Genomic DNA, 19,588 nt, shown 5'->3' with positions numbered 1-19,588 from the left:
CTGTGGTTCTCTCTGTGTGTGGCAGAGCTACAAGCTCTATAACACACCATGAGACTCTGTCACCTAAGTACTCATCCCAGAGATAGTTTAAATGTTCATGACTTTTAAATTACTCGAAAGGATGCTCCACTGCAGTCTTCTCTCCCTCAGCTTTGAGGTGATGAAGAGCTGGCTGGAACTCTGCACAGAATCATGTTTCTTTCTCACCTGCCTTTAACTTTAAACCAAACTGATGCATTCCTGGAGTTCAGAACAGAGAGAGAAGCAATGCTTTCAGTTCTGTTCTCAACAGTTAACGATGCTGCTTCTGTTAGTGGCCACCCTCACTCTCAGTCTGTCCCACTGTCCTGATTTTTTTTTTTTTTTAATTGGGAGCTGGGAACCTGCTATTTAAGTCTCCTCGGTCAGTCACTAATAAACATGTCACAATGTCCAAAGGTAATCTGGCCCAGACTGGCATTTCTACTCTGAGGTTAACCATATTGTACCAAACACTCATGTTTTCAGAGAGAAATCCATCCTCTGAACTCTGACCTATGCCTAAAATCACCCCATATATCCTTTGGCAAGGTCACCAACATCAAAATGAGCAACAAAATCCTAATACCAAGCTTTGCACTTACCTTACCTAAGTTTCCTCCTAAACTACAGCCAGAAGTGTGTGTGACTCAGTCATGTCCAGGCAAGAACACTGGAGTGGATAGCCATTCCCTTCTCTGGGGGACCTTCCCAACCCAGGGATCAACAACGTCTCCTGCATTGCAGGCAGATTCTTCACCACCTGAGCCAGCAGGGAAGCCCATGGCCAGAAGTATATTTTTAACCAAAGCTCAACAGCATTTCTAAAGCTCGTCTCTAATGTTGTTTGTGCAAGTCAAACAGGAGCAAAAAAAAAGTCCTTGGCTGATGCTTTAGCAAAGATTCCAACAGAGCCAATTACTAATCCTCTGAGGACTTGGGAGGTCAATGTATTACCAAGCCCTGAGCTGTTTTGAAATTCTATTTAAACATTTCTCTAGAGTCAGTGAAGAAAGAATTACAAACAAGGACCTTGAAGTAAATAACAGCCACAGAGCCATTCATCAACAAGGTGAAGGTCTGTTCGGGAGACCCTGCTCCCAAGGTCAGTATGAGTTAGAAGAAGGGCTTAAATCAGGAATAAAGGAGCTCGATCCATGGAGTCAGGAAGACCCCCTGGAGGAGGAAATGGCAACCCACTCCAGTATTCTTGTCTGGAGAATTCCACAGATAGAGGAGCCTGGTGGGCTACAATCCATGGGGTCACAAAGAGTTGAACACAACTAAGCGACTAATACTTTCACTTTCACATACATTCTACAATTTCATATACAAGTTTTTTCTTACTTTGAAGAATCAAATTTGAATAATTTGATGTATACATTTGAATAATATATGTTTTGAAGGTGCATTTATAATCTCATAATAAGCCCAGAAAGTGAGTTAAAATTAAATCTGAAAGCTATCAAAGTTTCCTAACTAAAGCAGCTTGTTTTCTGAGTAAATCCAGAAAATGGGAGAGTTGTCTAGAGACAGAAGAATTCCACTGTCCTCCTCCTTAGTTTACAGTCTATCTACAGCTGTGGGGCAAATGCCTGGTGGGAAGAAAGCGATGTCCGGGTTTAATCTAGAAACTGAGGAATCCACAACCAAATGATCCAAGTTAGTGATAACTAATTCTTTTCCCCAAAATTTAAGAAGGTTAACTTAGCCAATTTCATTTCACTGAAATAATATTTGTAGTTAGATTCTGTAAATTGAAACTTAGCCTTTCTCTCTAAAAATGAATTTGGACACAATGACTTGAAAATGTCAATAGGAAATATTGTCTGGAATGTTCCCAAGCAAGATGATGTTGAGAACCACTAAAGCCACTTGTACAAGATTGGGATTAACATTTATGCCTCACTAAGTAGACTGATCCTGAAGATCTCTGTAATTATTAAAAATTCTTTCCTCTTTTCATGACTTCCATGCTACCACATTGAAGTCAGGATTTGTGAGTTAAATCTTTAAAGAATGATTGGCCATAGTCACCATCATTGGAGTCATGGAGAGAGAAAAACAGCTCAGGCATAAACTTTCCTGAAAACTCTAAACTATCTTACCTCATCTTTACTGAAACCTGAGAGATCATGATGCTGACTTCTGTGCCCAGAAATTTTTGAGGAAAAAATATGTGGTTATGGTTTTGGCAAGGATTGGGGAAAGAAGAGAAGAAGAAAGATAATGAATAAAATAACTTATAATCTTGGTTTCAACAATGTGTAGTCTATCTTGAAAACCTATATACAGGCTCACTCCCCAAGAAAAAGAATGCATTCTTATATATATTCAATATTTTTACATTAGTAATGAAAATTTCAAGTTCATCTTAATTGATAAAACTTATTCCAGAAGGGGAAATTGTATTATTTCAGGTGGTCCTAACATTTTTGTCTGGTCAATAGGAAACTCAGGAAAACTTGTTGACTTATATCACTTCATAACAAGATGTGAGTAGGGTAATATAACTAACCCAGAGCATTATTCTATGTGCGATGAAAGAACAATTGCACAGAAAGTTCATTTCAGAAATATTGAGAACGTTTCAGGGAACTTTGCATCACTTACATGTTCACATTCAAAGATGTGGAAAGAGTGAGCATAACTGTCTTATTGAGCCAGACACAACATCCGGGGCTGTTGAGTGAATTTGCATTTTGAGGGACAAAAACTCCATCTGCAGCTCTGCCTCTGCGTGTGCATGTGCATTAATGTGAAAAAAAGGAATAATGGGTCACAGAACACAGCTGGTATGAGTAAGGTTTGATTGGTACTTTTCATGTCTGATACAAAGTTAATTTTTAAAATATTGTGTCCATATACCTATGAATATTCATTCTAATAGACAAGCATTAATATAATTTTACAAAGAATTGTCAATGAAATTTGTCCCCCAGAGCAAAAGAAAGCTATCTGTGAGACATTCAGAGCTAAAAAGAAAATTTAGAAGTTAACTGCATGTCAATATTCATTAAAAAAATCTTGCTTTTATTGTGGTATTTATAAGGTATTGTCACAATATATTTAAATTATATGAATCAGGAGAGATTCAAACTCCTCCCATTCTTCTTTCCAGCTAGTTGTAAAATATCAGAGGTAAGTGAAAGGAGTAGCTCCACCAGTCTCAGGGACTTGGGCTAAAGAGACGATGAAATATTTTCTATCAAATTTAAAATACCATCACTCAGAAATACTGTGATCTTTTCAGATCAACCATGTGCTAATAACAACTCAAGATGAATTGATGGAGAGGATGAGCAATGTAACAGAATTCATCCTCCTGGGCCTGACCCAGAATCCAGGACTGCAGACACTCTTATTTGCTGTGTTTTTAATCATCTACTTGATCACATTGGCAGGTAACCTGCTCATCTCAGTCACCATCTTCACCAGCCCAGCCCTCGGTTCTCCTATGTACTATTTTCTGTCCTATTTGTCCATGATAGACGGCTTCTACTCTTCCTCCATAGCACCCAAGCTGATCTTTGACTTGGTCTCTGGAAAGAACACCATTTCCTTCAGTGGCTGCATGACTCAGGTCTTTGCTGAACACTTCTTTGCTGGAGCTGATTGTCTTGTTGACTGTCATGGCCTACGGCCGCTGTGCAGCCATCGGTAAGCCCCTGCACCACATGACCGTCACGAGTCGGCCTGTGTGTGCTTCCCTGGCTGGAATGGCTGGGGCTTCAGGCTTTCTCCATGGAGGGATCCAGATTTTGTTCCTGGTTCAGTTACCATTCTGTGGCCCCCATGTCACTGACCATTTCATGTGTGATTTAATACCTCTCCTGGAGCTAGCCTGCACAGACACGCACACTCTGGGGCCCCTGCTTTCTGCCAACAGTGGGTCACTGTGTTTGCTGACTTTCTCAATGCTGGTGGCTTCCTACGCTGTCATCCTGCGCTCCCTGAGAACCCACAGCTCTGAAGGGCGTCGCGAGGCCCTGTCCCCCTGTGCCTCTCACGTCACAGTCGTCGTCTTATTCTTTGTTCCTTGTTCATTCCTCTTCCTCAGACCCACGACCGCCTTCCACTGACAAAGCTGTGACTGTGTTTTGCACCATAGTAACTCCTATGCTGAACCCTTTAATCTACACCCTGAGAAATGCAGAAGTGAAAAACGTCATGAAGAAGCTCTGGGGACAAATAATGAAAACTGGTGATGAATAAACCTTGTGTGGAGTATTTAGGCAAAAAAAGAAAAATCTAGTGATGTTTTACAGAAATTTTCTCCCCTTCTTAATTGATTGAACTGGGAAGATTCTCCTGTCTGGATCAGTCATCTCCAGGGGCTCACGCATTGTAAGCCAGGGTTGGTATTCAGAGGCCATAGTAGAGACAGTGCCAAGAGCCCATGATAGTCTTACGAGGCCATGAAGTGTTTTCATTTCTTTTACAACAGAAAGAAAGAAATTCATATAATCCAAATGCAGCTTAGATTATAGTCATCTATATAGCAATGCAGTCAGAAAAGATAATTTTTCACATTTTGATGGAGGAGAAGACCCAAGAAGATAAAAGTACCAAGGGTCCACAAAAGTCATAATGTTGCCCTGACTGTGGGTATGAGACAGATCAACAGCAATATTCTTGAACACTCATTATACCCAGCACCATAGCTAGAGTGAAGTTTTATTTTAAAAGAGGGAAAACAACTACGCATGAAAAAGGGACAGAACAGTAGTAAATAAATTTTCAAAAAGTACATTTATACGCTTTTCCTGATCTTTCCAGGTTTGAGAGGTTTATAAATAAAATAAACACAGCAATAAAAAGAAATTCTTACTCATCACAATCCCACAAAGATAACATTTGCACACAAAAGTACTTTTTGAAAATTACATTTCATCATTCCCTGTAGTATACAAGAGTTTACAAAAAGAATTAGAAACAGAATTGGATGGCATAAAATAAACATAATTAATAAAGTCCATAGAGCTAAGGCAGAAAATATCTATACATTAAAGTCTGGTTTTAGACACAGACAAAGGAAAAGAAGATTCTGAAGACAAAACAGTGGTTATAGGAAATTTCCAGTGATTTAAGAACAAGTCATGGAGCTGTCATGGAACAGCACAAAATCACAAATCTGAGCTTGAGTAAAGAATCCATACCATGTACATAATGAAATTCTAAGAGATTCTACAATAGTCAGAGATTAAGTGCTTTGGACCAAATAGGCTTAATTTCTCTTATTGTCTCCAGCATTAATTATTCCAGTAAATGTTAGCAAATTGTTTCACCTTTCTATTTTTTTCATCTTTAATAAGAAGAAAATAGAATTTCCCAGGTGGCTCAGTAGTAAAGAATGCCTGCCAAGCAGGAGACATAGGTTCGATCCCTGGGTTGGGAAGATCCCCTGGGGAGGGAGGACTTGGCAACTCACTCCAGTGTTCTTGCCTGAGAAATCCCACGGACCGTTGGTGGGCTACAGTCCGTGGGGCTGCAAAGAGTCAGGCACAACATCTCAGCTAAGCAACAACAACAAATAGGAAAATAACATTACATGCTTCCTTAAATTGTGCAGATTAAATGACTTCAAGTGGAAAACTGAGTCAGCTAAAATGAACAAAAATTGCTTGGATCACCAGCACAGGTTGGATGCATGAGACAAGTGCTCAGGGCTGGTGCACTGGGATGACCCAGAGGGATGATGGGGAGGCAGGTGGGCGGGGGGATCAGGATGGGGAACACATGTAAATCCATGGCTGATTCATGTCAATGGATGGCAAAAACCACTACAATATTGTAAAGTAATTAGCCTCCAACTAATAAAAATAAATGAGAAAAAAAAATTGCTCAGACTTCATTTCAACTTTCAGAGATTCCACAAGAGCATAAACTATGCTGGGAACAGTGGTTCCTACCAGAGGAGCCCAAGAGCACCGCTACTGTTATTCACTAACCAGGATGGTAGGGAGACCAAACGTCCATCCCAGCCTCACTTCACTCCAAAATGTGTCATCTCAGCCAATAAAAAGTTCTCTGAATGTTGAGAGCGAGTGCCTCACCAACTCCCTATTCTGGGATTAAACTGCACTTAAATATCTCTGTAGTGACAAATGGGAGAGTCGGTGGGATCAACTATGAGATGTTTGAAAGTGAAAGTCACTCAGTCACGTCTGACTCTTTGCGACCCCATTGACTATACAGTTCATGGAATTCTCCAGGCCAGAATACTGGAATGGGTAGCCAGTACCCTCCTCCAGGGGATCTTCCCAATCCAGCGATCAAACCCATGTGTCCCACATTTCAGGTGGCTTCTTTATTGGCTGAACCACCAGGGAAGCCCAAGAATACCAGAGTGGGGGGCCTATCCATTCTCCAGTGGGTCTTTCCAACCCAGGAATCAAACCAGGGTCTTCTGCGTTGCAGGCGGGTTCTTTACCAGCTGAGCTACCAGGGAAGCTTGAGCAGCACTTATTTCAGAAGCTCTCACTGGTAATGAATCCTTTTATCCTGTTTCCATCCTCTGGAAGAAAGAGAAAAAGGGAGAGCTCAGTTGGAGAGACCAAGAGATCCATCTCTGCACAGAGTTTGTGATTTATGGAGAAGACTTCAGAAACTTGTTTTCAGGAGAGTTCCCAACCAGGAATTTGAACATAAGCTGATGCCAGCATTGCATTTCTAGTGTTCTTAAGCTGTTATTATCAGGTTAGCTCTCGCTGTATTTATAAAGGCTTTAAACAATAGATATTTTGCCATAATGAGTGATTATTTTGAAAACAATATATATATAAGCAACTGTGTATTTAAAAACTCAAAATTATCTTTTAAGCATCTAGTTGTAGTTCCCAAGAAACATGGAATGTCACAGAATGATGTAGGAAAAAAGGTGGTGAGGGTGACGATGATACTGGTAACGCTGACGACAACAGCTGTTTACTAAGCCCTTTCTGTGAATAAAGTCTTGACCTGAGCACTCATTCTATGTGTTTGGGAGGCAACAGATTTCTGACCTTAATTTATGACTTTCTTTAAGCCTCAAGCTGAGAAAACCTCTGTCTAAAATATTTCTTTATTTGAACATAATGGTGAACCTACCCTTAGGATGGGGTAAACATCAAAAAATCAATGCTAGTGTAAAAAAGATAATTATGACAGTTTTTCTTATTTGTGTGTTTACTCTGTGCAAAGAGCTTTTCTTTTGCTATTTAATTCTTATTAAAGCCCAGTAAGTACAGTAATGTTCATATTTATTTAACATTGTTTTGTGTAATATATGGCCTCCCCGGTGGCTCAGCAGTAAGGAGTCACATGCAATGCAGGAGACCTGGGTTCGATCCCTGGGTTGGGGAAATCCCCTGGAGAAGGAAATGGCAAACCACTCCAGTATTCCTGCCTGGAGAATTCCATGGACAGAGGAGCCTGTGGATTACAGTCCGTGGGGTCGCAAAGAGTCAGACACAACTTAGGGAGTAAACGACAAAGGATACTATATGTGAAAGCGCCTAGGACCTGCACTTAGAACTCGAAGATGATCAGTAAATGCTATTAATTTTTGTACTTGCTGTCCAGTCAGCAATTTTCCTAAAGACACGAACCCTCCAATATCTGTTCCTGAAATATCCTAACTCCCTTTTCCTCCTGACAACTTGTGGACTCTCTCTAGACACTAGAAGGACACTGGGCACTTTTAGGAAGTAAGGTGAAAGTCTCTTCCTTGTGAGACCAAAACTGCATTCAAAGGGATTAATTAACGATGGCACCACATTGTGTTCTAACCTGTGAATGAGGCAAAACCAAGCCCCAGAACTGTTTCAGCAAGTGATGCTGCGGGGAGAGCATTAGTCTTCAGAGAAACCTAGCAGTGATAATCACCGTGTTATCACACCCACCTTATAAGTCACCTTTTTCAGTGGCAAGAGAAAGTGTTTCTGAGACCATGTTGACGAGCATTGTTAGTAGAAAGCAGGGACGACAAGCCAGCTATTTTGTTTCAAGGCTTTTCTCCCTAACGTGAGCCACAGCATGGCTTGTCAATGATAGAGAAAGTAGATATTGGAAGCGGGTGGTGATGTTGGAAAGCACAGAGCCTGGAGTGTCGAGTGACCTGGGTTCCAGCTGCACCTCCACCACGAACCATCAGTTCAACTTCGGACAGTCTGCACCGCATCTTTCTGAGTCTTAAATCCACTACCTTTAAAACAGAGCCAACTGGAAAGGGTGGTTTTAAATGCCGTAGGGTTTTTCAGGAAATAAGAGGGAAATGGACAATGGAACAAATTCTCAGCTGCTTATGAATGAATGATGCCCTTTGGGGTTTTCTCCTAATACTAGTCTAAGAAACTTTCAGCTCAGATGCATTCCTGCAATCAACAGTACTTCCCCAGTCTGAGATCTGCCTAAATGAGAAAAGCAACTTTAATCTCATGCAGGAGTTTAAGCACATGAAACAGTGATATTTGCGTTGATATGCTTGGAGCTGGTCTAGGTGACCCTTTAATAACTCGCCCAGGCCCACCATTTCACGATGTTAGGATGTAAAAGAACAAAAACGAAGACAAAACACCTGATGACATACTTGTGCCCTCAGATCCAGTAAATGTAAGTTGTTGTCCATGGCATTGATGACGGTGACCTCAGCAATACCATTGCTGGAGTGGCTATCATATCCAGGCTCTGTACAAACACTTACATGCACTGTTTACATTGACCGCTCTTTGCAGACTCAGGGCGTAGCTACTCTTATTTTCATTTTATAGATAAGAACACTGAGGCTTTGAGAAACTGTCCATGATTACACGGAAAATAAATGGTACTGGAAATATTCAAACTTAAGTGAGTTTATGTGTCAGGATACTACGGTGAAGCCCACAGTTCTATAGCAGAACTGCCTGGGTGCAAGTCTTAACTCTGCAACTTATTAGCTGAGTATGCTTCTGTAAGTTTCTAAATGTGCCTCTCCCTTTCTTCCTCTGAAGAAATGAGGAGAAAAATAATAATCTATCTTATGGGGATGTTATGAGCTTATATAATATATAAATGAGCTTATATATTTAAAGCACTTAGGACAGTGCTTGCAAAGACTGTTACACAGGTGGCCATACACTCTTGGCCATAATGTCGTCCTCTGAAAAGGTCGCAGTCAGATGTGTTTCCTGCAAACTGTATTTGCCTTTGTAACCAGGCTTAGGAAGAGAGTGTGCAGCTTCCTGATCAACACAAGAATCTTCTCTCCAGCATTTCTTAGATTTGTGCGTCTCTTCCTCTGACACTCAATGATTCTCCTTTTATTCATATCATCCTCAGCAAGTTGGGAGATTTAGTTACTTTAAGAAGATTTATGTTTCCAGGAAAATAATAGATGGTTGGTGGGTAGGATGAGTGACAGTTTTTGTTTAATCAAAACTTAGACTAGCACAGACATTTCCTTAATATAATTAGGAGAATAAAGCATGAGTAGGAATGTTTTGTCAGATGAGATTATAATTTACAAGGACATTGGTCAAGACAGAGTATCTCTTCTCCCTCCTCCTGTAGCTTCCTTTATGTAGTGAATAGGTGGATAATCATAGAATCTTTCACTGCTGGTCACTTTTTTTTTTTAACTTTGACTCATCCCTGTAGACTGTAGGAGGACTGGAAGCCTTTAACTAGAAGGATTTCGCCAGGTCCAGAGAAAGTAAAGCCCAGACATTCATATAATGTGTGAAGCAAGGGGGAAGAGTAATTTAACTTATACATGATACTGCCCGCAGCAGAGGCAGAAGTGGGAGTAAATGAACAAGCAGAGAAACAGAGAACTGGGGCGTCTCCAGCTGCAACAAAGTCAACGTCTCCCTACTCTACTTCAGTTTGCTTTGCATCAATTTCTGCTACTATTGGAAGCATAACAGAAAATGTAGCAAACCTCACTGCAAAGAAGAAAGAGTTACTTCAAAGGGTATGAACTATGCATGCAGAGATTTCAGAAGATCCTAAATATTCATGGGTTTCTTGAGAGCTGTTGTATCTATGTGGAACCCCACTGAAAACTGTCAGAGATGTTCTCTGGTCAAGTTAGAAAATCGATGTCCACCAAATGTTCCACTTAACAAAATAAATTCTAGATAATTAAATAATTATTTTCATACAATAACTTAGGTATCTATTACCCAGTGATGCTAAAGTTAACAGACATGCTTACATTTTGTTGTTAACAGGATGAACTGGTACACAAATTTTGGAACAGAAAGGGTTAAGAGGGGTAAAGAGAAGTGGGTTTGGTCAAAGGAAATCTTGTAACATTTTGTTTCTCTCTTGACTTTATAGGAAATACTGGACTTGCATCCTCAGTGTCCTTGGACTATATGGAAATACCATACAATGTCACAGAATTTTTCATGCTGGGACTCTCACAGAACCCAGAAGCACAAAGAGTGCTCTTTGTGGCCTTTTTGACCATATATGGGATCACAGCTTGTGGCAATATTCTCATCGTGATCACCATCACCTTTAGGCCCACCCTGGTTTCCCCTGTGTATTTTTTCCTGGCCAACCTGTCCTTTACTGATACCTGTTATTCTTCTTCTACGGCCCCTAGACTCATAGCTGACTCCTTGCAGGAGGGGAGAGCCATCTCCTATGAGGGCTGCATGGCTCAGCTCTCTGGAGCTCATGTTTTTGAAGGTGCTGAGATCATCCTGCTCACGGTGATGGCCTATGACTGCTACGTGGCCATCTGCAAGCCCCTGCACTACACGGCCGTCATGACCCGGCATCTCTGTGCCCTGCTGGTGGGGCTGGCTTGGCTGGGGGGCTTCCTGCACTCCCTGGCTCAGCTCCTGCTGGTCCTGCAGTTGCCCTTCTGCGGGCCTCACGTGATCAATCACTTTGTCTGTGACTTGTACCCCTTGCTGGAACTTGCCTGCACCGACACCTCTGTCATCGGCCTGCTGGTGGTGGCCAACAGCGGCGTGAGCTGCGTGCTGAACTTCCTCCTGCTGGCTGCGCTCCTTGAGGTCCCCGTCATCCTGCGCTCCTTGAGGTCCCACAGTGCAGAGGGGAGGCTCAGAGCCCCCTCCACCTGCGGGGCCCACTTCACGGCTGTTGCCGTGTTCTTCGTGCCCTGTATGTTTACCTACATGCGTCCATCATCTACTTTGTCTATAGACAAAAACATGCCAGTGTTTTAGGGTATCCTGACTCCTATGTTGAATCCACTCATTACACTCTGAGCAATGAGGAGGTGAAGAAGCCGTGACAAAGTTCTCCACACAGTGAGATCTTAAATGTAGCTAATAAGTTGGAAAGTAGGAAATAAAATGACTTTTTTTGGAAAGAGGAACAAACCAAAACCTGTTCCTTATTGCTGTGTACATCTTAATCCATCTTATCCATCCTTTCATCTTCACAGACTTTATGATTTACTCAGACCTTCATATGAATGGCCTAATTTGATAATAAAACAACTGTATGAAATGCATATGGCATGAATGATTATTATTCTTGTTTTAGAAATGAAGAAACCATATCTATTGATGTGGTTAATTGATTCATTAAAATTATCTAGCTTTGAACTGCCTGAAACAAAACTCAGAATCAGTTATTTTTGATCTGTCTTACTGATCTTTAAATGGCGATCTATGCTGACATCATTGGAGTTTGTGTGATAATCAATTGAGTTATAGAAATGAGAGGCAAAACCCTTAAAGCAAATAACTTCACTCACAGCCATATGTAGTAGTCTGTGTGCATGCAAGTCTGGCTTCTCTTCCTTCTCATCACCATTTACAGCATCAGTAGTACAGTTACTACAGTACAGCAGAGGGTGAGATCTCAGTTCTGGAGACAGACCCACCTGAGTTTGAGTCTCTTTTCCCATACTTCTTCACGGCACAAACTAGAGCAAGTGACAAAACCTTTATAAGCCTCTGGTGCTTGCCTTGAAAATAGACATAAAATAAACATGCCCAAAGAATTATCATAAGAATTAAATTAAACAATCTATGTAAAGTTTTTAATCCAATTTATGGCACATATGGCCCCCTAAATTTAGCTGCTATTTCTACTTCAACCTTCTGTAACCTTCCATAAAGAGGCTGCTTCCTTTCACTTTTCTGTATCTATTTAAAGTTTGAAATACATACTTCATTTAGAACAGAAGGGCTTATTTTTCAACAAATGATGGAAAGTGACATTTCCTTATATATTTACTGACTCTTTCTCTTTCAAACTCTAAGGGATCCTAGTGTTCTGAAAGTTTAAAACATGCACCCATGTTCATTTCATTCCTTTCCTGGAATGAGAGGAATGAAACTCTGACCATATCCATCCCAAGCTGCACCCTTTAGAAGTGTGGACTCCTATTGTCCTGCCCATAGTCCGGATCCCCAATCAGGAAAGAAGACTCCTCGAGACAATGCAACTTGCAATAGGGGAATTTATTACTGACTCGAGCCAGGGCCTCCCGCCCTCACCAAGGGTGTGAGGGCGAAAAGGCCCTGAGCCCCAGTTCTCTAGGGTATTTATTGGGTACAATCAGGTAGTTGGAGCAAGCGGATTGGTTACACAGTTGCAAGGCAATTTTTATTGGCCCAATCCTTGTGGGCTTTCAGCTTTCCCCTGATAGGTTCCCTTTTTCTTGCTAGGCACATGTTGATTGGCTGGCTCCAGGTGGCCTGATAATTATGTTACCCCGGGAAACCAGGCCTACTCCTAATCTAGGCTGCCTGTCATGGCGTTAGCCGTGACAGCCTCACAATAGTCGAGAAAATCCTTTACAATATATTGTTTAAGCAACAAGTGATAGATTTGGCATGGTTTCCACTAAAGAGTTGTGCACTCACATGGTTAATTGGAAGTTGGGAAACTGGAGCCCATGGCTCACTAATCCTCTGGCTTGAGATCTGGCTGCTGGTTCCAGGGGACTGAGTAAAGTCAGAAGTGGAAGGTGGCTCCCAGGTGTTACCTGTTGTGATAGGAGAAATCATGGTCTCACTTGTGCTCATAATCCTCTCATTGAAGGAAATGTGCCCTCTTCACCATTGAGATGGTTCAGTGTCTTTCTGTCCTGAGAATCTATTTGACCTTGTACCTGCTCTTGATTTTGATGGTCCAGGATGGGAGGAACCCTCATTACATTAATAATAACAACCAGCATTTGAATGAGTGTTCCTGGCTTATGAAAGTATTCTATTTACCTTACTTTATTTGTCTGTCCAAACAATGCATTGATGCAAATAGGCCAGATAATATTATACACTCACCTATTTTAAGGATCGAGGCAATGTGTGAGAGCCATGGCTAATTTCATGGTAGGGTACTGAGGAGCTGAAATTTGGACTGAGGTTCCTGACTTCTAATCCAATCATTCACCCTTATCTAATGCCCGACGGAAAATGTAAGCAATTTTTTTACTACCTGATTTTATCGAAAGGAGGGAGGCTTTCAAGGAAATAGGGTATCAGAGAAAAGTCCTAGGGAAAGGGAACTTTTCCCAGGTTGAATTCATGCTATGTTATCCCAAAATCTCGAATCCACTTCTCGATTCTGCTGAACAACAGCAACATTTACACACAGCTTTTTCTTCCTGCCTCCTCCCTCCCTCCCTCCCTTCCTTCCTCCTGTAGACTGAAAGAAACGTACAACATGAGAGCTGTGAGTTAGGTTTTGTTGGAGCAAAATGAGGACTCCAGCCTGGGAGACAGCATTTCTGATAGCTCTGAGAAACTGCTCCAAAGAGCAACTGCTGCCTGACTTACAGTTTTGTTCTTTTATCTCTGAAAACATTTCAGTGTCTTGTTAGGGGATGAGGTAAGTGTCGTATATGATTTTAGTGAAGGGGGAACCTGCAGCCATGCACACATTTTGGCAGAGGTTTGCTGCTAGTCATGAGGAGCAAATTCACCATTAATGAGTTTAGTGCTTTTCTGGATATGAACAAATGTAATAACTGGGCTCATAAAATCTTCTCCTGAAAATATCTAACTATCTGAAGGCTTTTCTTGCAAGTTTTTCGAAGAGCACAGAGTGCCTCATTCCTATTCTCCACTCTTAATTCCTTTCAGAGGGTATGGAATGTCAGCAGCACTTGATTTATTCCTTGTAGAGGTAGCTGTCAAGTGCCAATTTGTAGTTGACAAATTCCTTCTTTCCTTTCTCCGCTCCAGCTCCCTCCCTCCCTCCCTTCCTTCTTCATGTCTTCATTGAGTGTCTCTATAATGTCAGGCAGTCTCTACTCTTATGGATATTGCAGGTTACAGTGGAAGACTAAGGAATCACACAAATGGATGTAAAAATATACCTCTAGTAATTACTACAGAGTATATCACAAGGACACCCCACTCCAGTACTCTTGCCTGGAAAATCCCATGGACGGAGGAGTCTGGTAGGCTACAGTCCATGGGGTCGCTAAGAGTCGGACACGAATGAGCGACTTCACTTTCACTTTTCACTGGAAATGGCAACCCACTCCAGTGTTCTTGCCCGGAGAATCCCATGGATGGCGGAGCCTGGTGGGCTGCTGTGTATGGGGTCGCACAGAGTCGGACACGACTGAAGCGACTTAGCAGCAGCAGTAGCAGCGTATCACAAGGAGGCCTTGAATTAATGGGGAGGCTTCCCTGAAATCTTTGCCAAGCAAAGGGCTCGCTGCTTGAAGCATGTAGAAACCAATACTATGGCAGCAGCTTTTGAGAAGAGTGTTTTGAGGCCAACTGGCAAGGAGACATGGGAAGGGCTCAAATCTGTGTCTTTGATCTGGGGTTCGATCAAACATTATGAGTTGTGGAGGATGTATTATGAGTTGGCAGAAATGTTGGTGGAGCAGGTTTCAATTAGTGGGCTTTGGAACCTGTCCTTTTAGGATAAGATATGGTTGAAGCTTCAACATAGGATCTTCTAGGACGGAGAACCCTTCGCTTCTAAAAGGATTCTGGCATTCAAGTTCTAGTCATGTCCTGATCCTTTGGTTCCCTGGGGGTGGTGCGGAGACTTAGTTTTGGGTGTTATTTGAGGTCAGACATTCTTCCCTTGTGCCTGCTTTGGCTGCCTGGGCCTGAAGCTGAGGAAGGGAGTGGCACAAGGTGGGAGAGGGTTCCTGGAGGAAGGCCGGTGCTGGTCGTCTGCTGACAATCACCAGGTTGCAGATTGCAACTTTATTCCAAGGGCAATGGGAATCCACTGAAGAATTTCAGGTAGGATTCTAACATAACTCTCATGAGTCATTTAGTTTAAATGGGTGTCTGCCCAATTAAGCCATCTTTATTCATGTGGCCAGTGAGCACAGGGCCGACATGATCCACAGGATTGATCATCTGAATTCTAACGCCATGCTCAGTGATCTGGGAAGTTGTGAAAGTAATAGACCTTGGTGTCCTCCTATGGGAAGCTTATTGAACAAGCTATTAAACAAAAATTCAACTGAGTAAATTTAAAGATTTCATTGGCTTTATTCAATGACTTCTGAATCAAGCAATATCCCAGTTAGTAAGCAGAAGGGAATTCTGAGGGGTTGTGCAAATGGAAGGTTTTTATAGGAAGAAAGGAGGGGCAAGGAAGCCATCAGCAAAGTATATTGAGGAGGAGGGCAGTGGTAGAAAGTGAAGATGGATCACTGTTCAGGGGTCAGATCTGACCAGGTCTAGCCTTGATGGCTTATTTATTCATATTAATAAGGTACTGTTTTTCTTTTTCCTAATCTGAAAATAAAAAAAAAATCAGCCAAGGTTTTGGCTGTTAATTTGATGGGCACAGGATTCTCTAGGGAACTGTGCAAACTTTAGGATGAGTGTGGCTTCTCAGTTCCTATAGGAAGAGTCACCCCTGACTGTCCCACCAGACCCTGCAAGCATCTTAGTTTTCAACCCTGATCCAGATGAATGGAGAGTCCCTCCTACTGGTTAAGTTCTAAAGCATGTCAAGGCTTTGTGGGTGATACAAAGACAAATAATACAGAACCCTGGTTTATAAGAAGCTTGTAATTAAGTTTGGCACCAAGGTATTTTCACTAAGAAGTACCTAGAAGGCAGCAGGTAAACGGTAGGAATGACTGTTATCGTTTCTCTGTTAGTGTTGTTCCTTACAGAGCCTCCTGTCCATGCTGGGCACATGAATGTTCCTTAATAAATAACTATTGACTGAATGATGATTGATAAAGCAGTGAAGAGTCTGGGGACCAGCAGTGAAGGGAAATGAGAGCTGTGGGTTGGGGGACTGTTATTACCTGAGAGTATCTCCAAATGCCTTCAACATGGGCTTGTTCACATACGGCAGTCCATGCTTGGCACACAGTGACTTCACCAGAGGTGCCACCTTGTGGTAATTATGGCGTGGCATTGTGGGAAACAGACTAGGGAAACAGAGGATATATAAATCTTTTCAGACCTAAAGAGAAACCCAAAGCTCCCTCTCCCCTTTAACAAAATAAAATGGGATCAGCCACACAGACCCAACCTTGACCTTGCACAATACTTTTGTTCTCGGAAGTTAAAAGACTTGCTGGAAGACTCATCTTATCCCTTCAGTTCAGTTCAGTTCAGTCACTCAGTCATGTCTGAGTCTTTCTGACCCCATGAACAGCAGCACGCCCGGCCTCCCTGTCCATCCCCAACTCCCGGAATTTACCCAAACTCATGTTATTGAATCGGTGACGCCATCTAACCATCTCATCCTCTAAGGTCCCCTTCTCCTCTTGCCTTCAGTCTTTCCCAACATCAGGGTCTTTTCAAATGAGTTAGCTCTTAACCCTCTACAAGCCTTGTGGGTGGCAGGTGTTTAGGAAGAATTAAGAGAATATGTTTTAGCTCCATCAACTGTTGATTTTTGGCCTGATCAAATGAAAGTGTACGATTTAGAACTTTCTACCATTTAGAACTACCCAGAGATCTGGAGATACTCAAACTCCCACCTTGCCCCTACTAATCTCTGTCTTAGTTTCTGTCTTTCTAACTTCCTTAGCAAGAATAGATGAATGTATATTAAGTCATGGTAAATAGCTAACAGTCCCAAGAAAGGAATAAGAAGTGAGGAGAGATGGATTTTTAATCCCAAGTTTTCATTAGTCAGCCAGATGACAGTCTTGGATGTAAACCTCTCCTTTAACAAAACTATGATGAGTAATTTTTTGCTGAAATTCTCAAGCCCTAATATGACAAATAGAAGGAAAAAAATTCCTTGGACAAATAAGGTCTTGTTCCTTCTTTGACTATCATAGACTCACATGGCTTAGACAAAGAGAATGTGGAAAGCCTCTCCCCTAATACTCTGGAGAAACTGACTCTCAATGTTTTAACTTGCATCAAGGCGTGAACTACCCATTTCCTCTCTGTAACTGGCCCATTGGTGAAGTATTTCCAGATACCATTTAGAAATTGCAGCAGGGACTCCACTTCATTTATTTTGTAACCTTGGCTCTAAAGACACAGATAAGTAAATATTTGAATTATAGCATAGTTAAGTTTGAACACAAGTTGGTTACCCAAGTGTCCTGATTTTTCTTAGGTTTTGCCAACAAAGCAAATGCAAAGAGATTCCTAAGCCCATAGGATTCTGGAAACTGAGTCACTGATACTTTTCCAAGATTTCACTCCATTTACTCACAATTGTGACACTTCCTCCATTTCTTTCTTCCTTTCCTTAACATTGTTGTTAATCCTTTAGAGAATCCTGGTTCATTTTTTTCCCTTAAGATTGCGAGTCTACTGCTCCGCTCTGGATTATATGGAGGGCAGTTATGAGTAACAGCCCTTGCCCTTTATCGTGAACTATTTCTCTTACTCACTGGTGCTCAATTTGGAAGTTCATGTGCCCAGTGAACCAGTCGTTGAAAAAGGACTGTTCAACATTACAGGTGGCCAAGATCTGCAAAGAAAAAGCTTACATTAGATGTAAATGAACCCATGACAAACAAGGGATTTAATTACTCTGTTATTCATCCATCATTCAGCAAGTGCTGATGGAGTACACATTTTGTGTAACAAACCATGAGGGATAGAAATAAGTCCCAGGTCTCAGGGACCTGACAATTATAAAGGAAATAAGGCATTTTTCTAAGAAGTATTGATAAGGCAATAGATATGAAGAAGTAAATATGATTTGAGAGGACTAAGTCACTATTTGCCCTCAAAATCAGAAGACTAAGGTGTCATGAGTAAGGAGTTTGGCAGATGGAAGTGGGATTGTAGGACTCTGGTAGAAATTATAGGAGTTTGAATGTTATTACCACAGAATAGACTTAAAGGACTTCTAAATGGGGAATAAAGCATACAAGGGCTTTAATCAAGGGTTTTGTGCATAGAAATACATTTATTAATATACACAAGTAGCTTCCTTTTTAATCTCATGTATTTTATTTTATTCAAAGACAGACTGAGAAGAAGTTCATAGGATTCTCCAGACTACTTAGAATGCTTATGAATGTGATTTTATTCAGTGCCTTTCTAAGATTTAATCCTTGTTAGGGTTGTTGCCATTTTGAATGTTATTTTTGCAGTTATTCTAAGTCACGGTTCCTCAAAGTGTACTTCAGAGCACCTTGGGGCTCCCTAGGACACTTTCAGGGGATCTTCAAGGTCAAAATGATCCCCATAATACTTCTGAAACAGTATTTGCCTTTTTCATTCTCATTCATGCATGCTTACAGCATGGGTTTTACCAGAGGCTATTAAACATGGGATGATGTCATCACTCTGATGTTAACCTTTATTGGCTTTATCTTGTTATTTTAAAATTAATAGATATTTTAAAACTCTCAGATTCAGTTTCAAATACAGTAACTATCAGTGGATATAACTTCCACAAATGAAAGCTCTTTGATGTCCTCAATAAGTTTTAAGAGTAGTTTCTTGACCACAAAGATTGAGAAGCACTACTGTGTGGAACGTCCACTGAATATGGAAATGGGCATGGAGGAGGAAGCAGTATGATGTCTGGATTCTCCACTTAATCACGGCACAGCCAGTATTAGGCTTAGGAGGCAGTGGTATTCGCATGGGTCACAAATCTTTTAATCGTTAACAGCATGCTTGCAGAGAAGGCAGTCTCCTCTCTGGGGCCCACCACCTATACAATGAAATGAGGGGGATTCCAGGGTTCTTCCTTCTGTTATTTTAGGAGTGTGAGATTCATTGAAAGATTGAAAGATTCATTGAAAGATTCATGTTGAGGCAGGTTTAGTAAACCTTGCCTGTAACGTGCTACCCAGTAAATGTTTTAATTGTGCATCACAGCTATGCAGTTCTACTGTTTAAGAATGAAAGCTATCATAGAGAATATGTAATGTCTTAGTGTGACTGTGTTCCAATAAGACTACAAAAACACACACTGGGCTGGACTGACCCTTTGGCTGTAGTTTATAAGACTTGGTTAAGAGCAAAAACTCTTGAGAGTCCCTTGGACTGCAAGGAGATCCAACCAGTTCATCCTAAAGGACATCAGTCCTGGGTGTTCATTGGAAGGACTGATGTTGAAGTTGAAACTCCAATACTTTGGCCATCTGATGCGAAGAGTTGACTCATTGGAAAAGACCCTGATGCTGGGAAAGATTGAGGGCAGGAGGAGAAGGGGATGACAGAGAATGAGATGGTTGGATGGCATCACTGAC

The 19,588-nt window shown here is 41.5% G+C and overlaps 1 protein-coding gene and 1 pseudogene across 1 annotated transcript; both read left to right on the top strand.

Annotated features, from left to right (window-relative positions):
• The first annotated feature begins 1,039 nt into the window (after nt 1-1,039).
• LOC122450079 lies at nt 1,040-4,257 on the top strand (annotated as a pseudogene).
• LOC122450080 (olfactory receptor 4C3-like) lies at nt 1,047-11,180 on the top strand. Its single transcript, XM_043482223.1, has 2 exons — nt 1,047-1,123; nt 10,318-11,180. The coding sequence occupies exon 2, from the start codon at nt 10,356-10,358 to the stop codon at nt 11,178-11,180; it is 825 nt and encodes a 274-aa protein (XP_043338158.1). The 5' UTR covers nt 1,047-1,123; nt 10,318-10,355.
• Nucleotides 11,181-19,588: the final 8,408 nt, after the last annotated feature.

Source organism: Cervus canadensis, chromosome 11, assembly GCF_019320065.1.
Source record: "Cervus canadensis isolate Bull #8, Minnesota chromosome 11, ASM1932006v1, whole genome shotgun sequence".
NCBI lineage: Eukaryota > Metazoa > Chordata > Mammalia > Artiodactyla > Cervidae > Cervus > Cervus canadensis.
Note: the sequence above shows the minus strand (reverse complement) of the source record. Positions and strands in the feature narration are given on the sequence as shown.